General features: G+C 44.1%; 1 protein-coding gene across 1 annotated transcript; it reads right to left on the bottom strand.

The window, feature by feature from the left end:
* Positions 1–6,823: 6,823 nt before the first annotated feature.
* LOC119823977 (cytochrome c oxidase assembly protein COX14-like) lies at positions 6,824–7,228 on the bottom strand. The gene is given in 2 exon segments (XM_038344114.1): positions 6,824–7,119; positions 7,121–7,228. Coding segments are annotated over 2 exon segments (174 nt in total). The 3' UTR covers positions 6,824–7,053.
* Positions 7,229–10,338: the final 3,110 nt, after the last annotated feature.

Consider the following 10,338-nt stretch of genomic DNA (forward strand, 5'->3'; position numbering starts at 1 on the left):
ACACATGTTTTGAGGACATGCACATGCATCTTGATCACACATGTTTTGAGGACATGCACATGCATCTTGATCACTGATCTTTTTCATCAGATTGAAAACATAACCATGCCAAGCCCTGGAGATTTGGGGCTGAACAAAGCAGACAAACCCTCGCCTGTATCATCCAACAAACATGGAGACACCAGTGAAGACAGAAAATAGCATGGAATCATTAAACATGTTCAACTAGTGAGAAATAGATGAAAAAAAAAAAAAACAAAACCAGGTAAAGAGAGAAAGGAAATGTCCTCGCAAGGTATGTCTTTAAGTGGGTTGGGAAGTCCGTTTTTAGGGTCCCATTTAAAAGGAGATATGAATGATAAAAACAGAGCCATCCAGGCTATGATCCACAGAGCAAACGGAGAAGCCAGGTAAATCTCCAGACTGGAGAGTTACTTACTTAATGACTTGATTTTACTAGATGGTGATGGCCACTTACTAGGCAGAGAAGGGAGGAAGGGAGGGAAGAGAGACAGAGACAACATACAAGGGTTCTGTGAAGCAGGATGGTGAACCACGTTCGGAGAGGACATTCCCCAGGACAGGCTGGTGCCAGAGAGTGGGTTGCCTCACTGGCCCCAGATCTGCAGCGCTGCGGTCAGAAGATGTAAAAGGAGGAGAACAGCCTGGATACCAGAGCTGGTCTGGCACTGTGAGTTGGCCTTAGTGTCACCGTGGCCTGATCCAGACTGATAGCTAGGCTCTGTTGTTCTGTCTAAGGAAGAAAGTGTCATGGCCATCCTACCAGGCAAGGTGACCCTGTGGTTAGAATGCAGAAGGTCAAAACAAGGCCACTTGGCAGCTGTGCCTTGCTCAAGCCCCAGAATATCACACATCTATCCCAGCTACCAATGAGTGACAGCTACCCACGAATGGTGTCAGTATCTGTCTCGTGTGTCTGCCTCCTGATAACAGTTATTAAGATAAGAAGCATAGAGTCATTCCAGCTCCTGACAGCATCCATTCTAGAGCCAAAGTTTGCGTCTTTGAGCTTTTCACCAATTCAGCAGTTCTTATAAGCCTCTGCAGCACCTTCCTGTCTAGGTACTCCAAACTAATCCTCTCCAGGATCCCCTGGTGCACATTCTTTTCTTCAATAATAAGCTCCACATATATAGGGTGGGTTCCTAGTGTGCTTGAGCTAGAGGGCATGGATGAAAGAGAGGATCCATCCTGCTGGGGAGTAGAGAACTTGTTCGTTGTTTCGTGGTAAGAGCAGTCTGTGGAGGTGATGGGGTGTATAGACAGATAGGCTCATTTTTGCAAGCTATTCTGAGGCCATGGAAACAAAATGTATTGCCATCCATTTAGCAGCAAAGATTGGCCAGAATGGTGTGACTGACTTTCTAGGTGAACTGTACTGTCCTGTCTTGGAAGATCAATCTGTGGCTAATGTAGATGGAGGGAGTGATGAGGGAGTTATTACTTGTTTTTCACAGAGGAGAAAAAGTAATTTAGTGAGTGTAAAAAATTTTTATGGGTCAAGACAGGGTTTCTGATCTCTTATTTTTTAGTATAGTATCCATACCATATCCATATCCACTCCCACCTTATCCACATGGTTTTGTTACAGTCTTAGGAATATATATATATATATATATATATATATATATATATATATGTATATATATAACATATATCTATCACATATAATAATATATATGTGTGTGGTATATGAAATGTATACATATATTTATCATATATATCATATTATATGATATATAAAATTTGGTGATGGTGATACTGGGGAATTGAACCCCAGGCTTTGAACATGCTAGGCAAATGCTTTACCACCAAGCCACATGGATGGTGGAGGATACAAAATAATCCCACACTAGTTCAGAATTACGTATAATAAAGGGTTATTTATTTAGGGGAAACTCACAGATCACTGTCCTTGATCACAGTCCTCTGCATGAATGGGGAACAGAAACAGAGTCTATCAGTCAGAAAAAGTGAGAACTGGAAGCAAGAGAGTGAGCACAAGCTTTACAACAGCATGTATAGTATGAGAGACCATGTCCAAGTGGGCTGGTATCTTAAAAGTTATTGGCTGAAGGAGCAGAAGGATCTCCCACAGCACCTCCCCCTTTTGTTTAAATAAGAGGGTTTCTAACCCAATACAAAACTATATACACCAGGAACAGATAACAAGTATAAGATTAGAATTACAACCAACACAAACAATATTAAGCAAGGAACATATGCTAATTGTTTTGATAAACATTCTATCTAAGTCTTTTATTGGAAATGGCTTGTCTCAATCACAAGAGGATGATAACTGTGACTATCTAATCTTCAACCCCACTGAAGGCCTGAGAAAGGAGATAATATTACTTGAGTAGGCAGGAAGTGCAATCAAGCAACTTCCAAAAATGTGCATGGCTCTCAGAGGCAGCAAACAGCTCCACATGCTGGACTGGGTGGAGCAAGCAGGCAGGACTGTGGAGTGATTTTAGCCATGCCCACTTAGCATTTTTTTAAAAAGTACTCCTGGTCAAAAGATAATTCATTTAAAAAAAAACCAAAGTTTTTACAGAGACAGCGTACAGACAGTCATAGATTAAAGAAATAAAAAAGTCACAAAAGGGGCTGGAGAGATGGCTCGGAGGTTAAGAGCAGTGTCTGCTCTTCTAGAGGTCCTGAGTTCAAGACCCAGCACCAACATGGTGGCTCACAACCATCTATGAGATCTGGTGCCCTCTTCTGACCTGCAGGTATACATGCAGACAGAATACTGTATACATAATAAATACAATCTTTTTAAAAAGTCACAAAAGATGGAATATTCACAGGGAGTCTGGATTATGTATATTATTGTGTTTTCTTTGAATTTTTTGACTGTGAAGGAGCTAAGGAGAGACATTTCATTGTTATGGGCTGCTAAGATAAACTAACATAAAGGTATCTTGACTTCCAAATTTGGGTCTAAGGATTTGTTGCTTTGGAAAAGAGGCTCTGCTTTTATTTCCACAGAAGATGAGAACCTGTGAATTCATTCCAGGCTAATGTGGTTTGATGGACCAAGAGCCCCTGAAAGGTCTCCATGAACATCCCCCAAAATACTTTGCCCAACGAAAAGCAGGAAGTAGTTTGGAGAGAATTATGCCCAAATTCCCTAAATGATTTTTTTATAAATGTTTGTTTACATTTAAAGGGGGATATGATAAAATATGAATAATTTGCATTGGTATGGATTTTGGCTTATTGATATAAATTTCAGGTCAATTTTGTTATACTGTGTATATATATATTTCTGCTCTTGATTCAGGAATTGTGATTGTGCAGCTCATTTAAAAATATAATGTATAATTAAGAAATATAGGTAGAGAGTCATCTATAATAGTCAAGCTTGTAGTCATGTTAGTTAGATTTTCTAGATATACAGAGATGTTTTTCAGATGGATAGGCATTCTTCAAACCTTTCAAAGACTATAGTATATGGCATTTAAAATGTTTAAAAACTTAGGACTTTTCATGACAATAAGACACATCTACTTCTGGCAGCACCAATAACTTCAAGAGGATGATGGGCATTGAAGGGGCTCCTTATGGAGTTTGCTAACCATTTGGGCAAGAAACTGCTCTTGCCTGAACTGCTTAACTGGACATGTAGAACCCACAGAGAAATGACTGCCAAATTTGCATAAAGGTGAGATGATCTTTCGGGGTCCTGCTTCATGAAAGAATCTGCAAGATACTCTGCAAGACAGAAGAAAGTGACTGACAAACTGCCAATATAGGTGGAGCTGTCTTTGAAATTTCCTGCTTCATGGAAAAGTCTGTTGGATACTATGGGCCTGTAGGCTGAAGACTGGGTACCCCAATGTTACAAAAGAACTTTGGGTAACTGTCCAGACAGCAAGATGTCTTTGTCGTTTCTAGAGTTTTGGAAGTTGCTTACAATGCACTTCCTGTTTCCTTAGGTAATATTATATCCTTCTAGAGTCTTTGATGGAGTTGAAGTATAAATATTTATAGTTTTCGTTAGATATGATAAAAGATAAAGTAGATGTAAATATGATAACTGTAATTCTTGCTTGATACCTATTTTGTTGTATGTAATTTTTCTGTGTTAAAGTTAAAACCTGTAGAGTGGAGCAGCGGGCTGCATCCTGCCACCCGGCTAGCTTTACCCAAAATAATTACACGGAAACTGTATTCTTTTAAACACTGCCTGGCGCATTAGTTTCAGCCTCTTGTTGGCTAATTTCTCACATCTTGCTTTAACCCATATTTAGTAATCTGTGTAGCACCACAAGGTGGTCTCTTACCAGGAGAGATCTTAACCTGCATCCATCTCGGAGAGGAGAGGCATGGTGACTGCTTATGGCGACTTCCTGAAGCGTCTCCCCAACTCTGCTTCCTTTCTCCCACAATTCTGTTCTGTCTACTCCGCCTACCTAATTTTCTGTCTCTTAAAGGGCCAAGGCAGTTTCTTTATTAATAATGAAAGTAACATATAGACACTCCTCCATCAAAAACCTTCCTTATTTAAATAGAAAAGGGGAAGTGATATGGTATTCCCCTCTGTATGCTATAAATATCATTGGTTAATAAAGAAACTGTTTTGGGCCTGTGATAGGGCCAAAAGAATAGAGCTAGGTGGGGAAAACTAAACTGAATGCTGGGAGAAAGGAGGTAGAGTCAGAGAGAAGCCATGGAGCCACCACCAGAGTCAGACATGCTGAAACTTTGCCAGTAAGCCACTGCCATGTGGCGTTACATAGATTAATGGAGATGGGTTAAATTAATATGTAAGAATTAGCCAATAAGAAGTGAGCTAATTGGGCAAGCAGTGATTTAATTAATACAGTTTCTGTGTGATTATTTTGGGGCTGAGCAGCAGGGAACAAGCAATTGGTCTTCTTACAAAACCATACCACAGCAAAGAAAGACTTTTGTTTTCCTCGTGATATACTAGTGAATAAATGAAATCATTTATTGGCTTAAAACAATCATCTAGTGTTATATTTGCAACAGGGACTTTAACAAGTGAAAGATTTAGTCATAACCCTTGAAGTGAAGATGTTCCCACATAGACAGCACAGACGGGAACATCTTTAGGAGCAGCTCAGTTTTGCTGAGAACGTGAATGCTTTCTATCTTAGTTCCTCAAAGTTCCCAGAGAGAGCATCAAGATTGGGAGAGCATCATTGGGTCAAAATCCAGGCCTGCTACAGGACCTAACCTGGCCACCCACCCCTGGTATCGCTGATCCCCAAGAAGTTCTGAGGCAAGGATAGCTAAGAAATTTTGACACCTGGAGGAAAGACATTCCAGTGAGTAGAAATGATCTGTGTCAGATTCAGAGGCTGTGACTTCCAAAGGGAAACTGATGTCAAAGACAAATGAATGCTCTAGGCTTAAGTCACACAGTGACTCCTTCACCCTAGAGAAGACAAAGTCTGCAGACCTGAACCCCAGGCTGTGAGGGGAAACCTGTCATTTCCTTTATAGGAAAGTCTGTGTGAGGCTTCCTCTTTCTTCTCTGCCCTTGGACCCTAAACCCCAAGAGCGGAACCCACTGCTAAAGCCTCTGTACCTTCCGCAGTGTTGGGCCAGAGTGCCTGAGGGTAGATTCTTGACCAGGGACTTGGTATCTGAAGTACACTGAAGAAACACACTTGACCTTCTCTGATGGGGCAGTTGCTGGCTGGGAAGGTGATTTTAAGTGGCTTGTCAGCAAGTGCCTGACAAGAACACTGTGATTAGAAAAAAGACACATTTTGCTAAAAATACACTGTCCCCCCCCTTTTTTTTGTTTCCACACTTAAAGGAAACATTTGGGTCTCCATGAAATTTGGATGATATATTAAGGGTAATTTTCCTAGCGCTGATCAGCTCTGTCCTGCTGGGGTGTTCTGGGTGTAGTGTGTGGTGCTGGTTGGTTAAGGCCTGTTCCCTGATGTGGGGTGGGTCCTGTTTTCAGATGGAGAAGGAAGATGAGACATTTTCTAGAAGATGGGAGAACTTTTCAAAGAGCCGGGTGGCCAATGAAGCTATGATTTCCCTCTCCCTCCCTGCCCAGGAAGCAAGGCAAGGTCACTTCAACTCCACAGTGAAACACTGATCTCCAAAAGTAATATGGACTTTATCCAGGACTCCTGGTGGGTAGCCTTTGATGTTGTTCTTTGCCTGCGTGTCTCAAGGCATAGTGGACAGTTGACACAATTTGGTTGGGGACTGAACATTCCTAGATAGCCCAATGGACAAAGATGGCCTCACCAGAAAGACCTGCCATGTGACTTTGGGTGGGGGCTTTGGGTCACCAGAATCAGTGAACTGAAATCAGAGATCAGCTACAGATGCCATCCCACCAATCATGCTATGTAGTGAAGCCTCGACATCTGGACACAGAGGCTCGGAGAGCTTCCCAGGCTGGCAATCTCGGTATGCACAGTCACAACACATCCAGGATCTGTGGATAAAAGATGATGGAAGAAACAAGAAAAATCCTGCATTTGAAAGCTTGCCAGGCTCCCTCCCCTCTGCCTGCTCCTTCCTGGGGCCACTTCCTGTAATGGACCATTGCTGTGCTAATGACAGCTTTTAGACTCCAGGAGACATTCTGGGTGATACCAAACCAGAGGATGCTGGAGAACCCCTGAGCTTCCAACTGATGACAAGTGAGAGGAGTCTTGGAACTACCCTCTAGCTTTGTACTTAGCTCTGTGCACAGTTGACATTGGGCTGTGTCCCACTGCAAGTTACTCCATATTGTACAAAAGAGAACTATTTAGGACTAGGCCTTGTCCTGGGAGACTCCATTTTTTTTTTAACATGGCAAAATATTTAATCTCTGTAATGAGCCTCAGCCTCACACCGCCACTTATCCGACAGCCTCCGCGACCTGTCAGAACGGCACAAGCCGGGAGGACCACAGACACCACAGCACTTTAGTCCAGCAGGCCGGAGAGCCATCGTGGCCCTAGCTCTTGCCATGGATGATGTGCAGGGGAGGTCTTTCCATCTCGTGCCTCAAGCCTGCTGCTCAGAAGGAAAGACTGAGCTCTACAGGACTCCCGATGTCTTCTGTTCTTCTGCGGCCTGGCGCCTGGCACTGCCCAGCTGGAAATAACTGGTAGGCTCGGACACTGCAGAGGTAACCCCCGTACACAGTGAGCAGCATCAAGGAGGCAGAGAAGGTCTTGTAGCCAATGTCAGCTAACTGCTTGGCAGTTGGCATGTCTTCCCCTGGATGCTGCAGCTGGGCCGCGTCAGTCCGCCACTTGCAGTCAGAGTCGGGTGGCAGAAACCACCCGAGCGCCTCAGTAACTGGTGTGAAGCCCTGGCCGTGACCCCCGCACCCCTATGAAAAACCGAGACTCCATTTTGAGGACAAAGGATGACTATATGTATTGGTGGGCATGCAAACAATACCATCTGTCGGGCACTGTTCTGGAAATATCAACAGATACATAACGTACTTTTCAAGATAGAAAGGGGACTGGAGGTGTGGCTCAGAAGTTCAGAGCTTTTGCTGCACAGTCTTGAAAATTAGAGTTCGAATCCTAGCAGTCAGGTAAGAAGCTACCAAGAATCCAGTGTCCGCTCCGTCACACATGTGTGCACACAGCCACATAAACACTTGTGTCCACACATAATTAAATAAAGTGAAATTTTAAATGCATATGTAAAGTAGAAAGGGTGCCACCCTGTAGATTTATCAAATTGGGACCGTAAGACCACATGCAGGTATTAAAATCCTGTCAGGCAAGGGCCATCGAGATGGCTCAGTGGGTAAAACCTGAAACCAAACCCGATGACCTGAATTTGATCCCCAGGACTTACATGGCAGAAGAATAGAATCAATTCTCATACCTTGTCCTCTGGCTTCCTCTCATGTTCTGTGACATGCTCATATGTGGCATGTGCATGCACGCACACGCGCGCACAAACATACACAGAATAAATTAGATGTAACAAAAATAATTAAAATTGTTAGGAATATTCCTAAAAATGAGCCTCTCTGCTGACACAAATAATCTCAATTAGACCAAATCAGACTAAATTAAAAGATATCCAGGTTCTTCAGCCAAGCTCTGGCTCGAGATCTCTCAAACTTTTTTTTTTGACCCAGGTCCTAGCACGCTCCTCCAGTGTGTTGATGATTTCCTTCTCTGTAGTCCTACATTGTCTCTGTCTCAACAGGCCACCTCTGTGCCCCTAACTTCCTCAGATCCCTGGGATATGGAGTCTGACCAACTAAGGCTCAGCTGTGCTCTCCTACAGTGGTATATTTGGGTGTTCATCTTAGCCCGGGGTCTAAGACCCTCACCTCTGACAGGGTCCAGGCCCTGAGGGATTTATAGCTTCCAACCACAGGGGCTCAAATTCTCTCATTTTTGAGCCTGCTAGGGTTCTTCCACCATTGGATCCCTGACTTTACCATTACAGCCAGGTCTCTGTACCAGGAAGCCAGAGAGACCCCCGCGGGGACTCTCACCCACCCTGCAATCGTCCGCCGCCACTTCTCTCTACTGCGAGGTGCCCTCCTATCAGCCCCTGCCCTGGCTCTTCCAGACCCCACAAAACCTCACCATCTCTATACAGATGAGAGGTCAGGAGTGGCCACGGGAGTTCTAATCCAACAGGTTGGGCCTTCGAATCGGGCTGTCGCCTTTTTATCCAAACAGCTGGACCTCACTGTCTGCGGATGGCAACCATGCCTGAGAGCCCTGGCAGCGGCAGCTGAACTCACTCGGGAGGCTCTCAAGCTCTCCTTGTCCAGGCCAATCACAGTATATTCCACCCACTGCCTCTTAAAAACCTTATCAGAAAGTCCAGGTCCAAGAACTTACTGAACAGATCAGACCAAGGAAAATGTTCAGCATCCTCACTGTGATGTGGACACCTAACACCGTGATGATCCCCAGTGACCTGTCATCTGGTCACCCAGTGTGTGATTCCAAGGACTAACAGGCAGAGACCTCACAACAACTCTGGAACTTCAGTTTGGCTCAGTCCACACTGCTGCTGCAGTCTGCTTGAGTTGCCATCCCTTAGTACACCCATTCATCTGTCTGGACCTGTTACCTGTTGTCTGTCCACCTACCCATCCTTCCATCTGGACCTAATCCTACCCTTCTAAAGCCTTCATGGTCCCACGTCTAACGTCTACAGTTGAACTTGGCCCTGTGACTTGACTGTGGAGTGTCCCTAGTCACCCTTTAGCAGGGTTCACTTGACAATCCTCTTCCCACCCCTCCCTTTTCCATTTTTGTCTGCCTCCCCTCTTGCCTCTCAGTAAGGAATCTTTGGAACTCCTTGAAGTCTTCAGTGGCCTGTGTTACCCTTCGTAGGCACTCATATATCTGTATCTGTCTAGGTGCACATATCCACATAGACGTGTTTACTGTGTGCTATGTAATGCACCATCTGGAAGTTGATATCTGAGGTCAAGAACTGAATAAAGAACCTACATTTGCCTTAGCCAGCTATCTAGGGAAGTCAGGACCACTTGGAAAACTGCAGGCAACAAGATGAAGGAGCACTTTTACAGTAGTCATTGAAAGATGCTTAAGTGATGGTCAGCTTGACCCACAAAGCAGGAAACAGAAGAACAGAGGATGAAAAGCCTGCCATTGTTTAACACAGACAATGCAATTGCATTCTGAGAAAACTTCACGGAATTAACTGGAAAACTATTAAAATAACAACCTAACTTCAATCTCCTTTGGTGATTGTGAAGGTTAGCATTTGATCATAGGTTCCGGAGACGGGGCAGAGAGTAAACAAGGTTCCTGTGCAAAAATCCAGAGCTTTTCCAAACAGCGCTTCTATTAGTTGTAAACCACAATGGGGAAAAGGATAACCCTGCAACGCCAATGCAAGCTTTGCTTAAAAAGTCTAAGAAAGAAGAAAAGATGTGTGGTACCCACCTTTCCACACTTCTGGGTGCCCTTAGGCAAGGTGTCTTTGTGGATTTCCGTCAGAGCCTGAGAATTGTTGCTGCCATAGACCTGACTCAGCTCGCCAGTGTCAAACCTGAACTCTTGTTCCTCAGCCATGTCTTCATCTGCTGGAATTTATCAAAAGCACTGGTGACTATAAATGTCTATCTTCTGCTACTCAAAAGCATCTTTCAAGGACTTAGAACCAAAGACTAAGACTGCAGACTCCAAGACTCCGTGAGACGACCGCATCCTGATTTTGCTCACTGCCAGCTGTTACGGCATGGGCATGCTGTCATCCAGCAACAGTCTTTGTTACCTTCAGCAGCATCAGCCTGTAAGGGAGCCTGACAACGTTCCCTCATAGTGGGAGGACCCTCAGCTGAGATCTCAGCCACTTCTG

This window comes from Arvicola amphibius, chromosome 9 (assembly GCF_903992535.2).
Source record: "Arvicola amphibius chromosome 9, mArvAmp1.2, whole genome shotgun sequence".
NCBI classification, from domain to species: Eukaryota; Metazoa; Chordata; class Mammalia; order Rodentia; family Cricetidae; genus Arvicola; species Arvicola amphibius.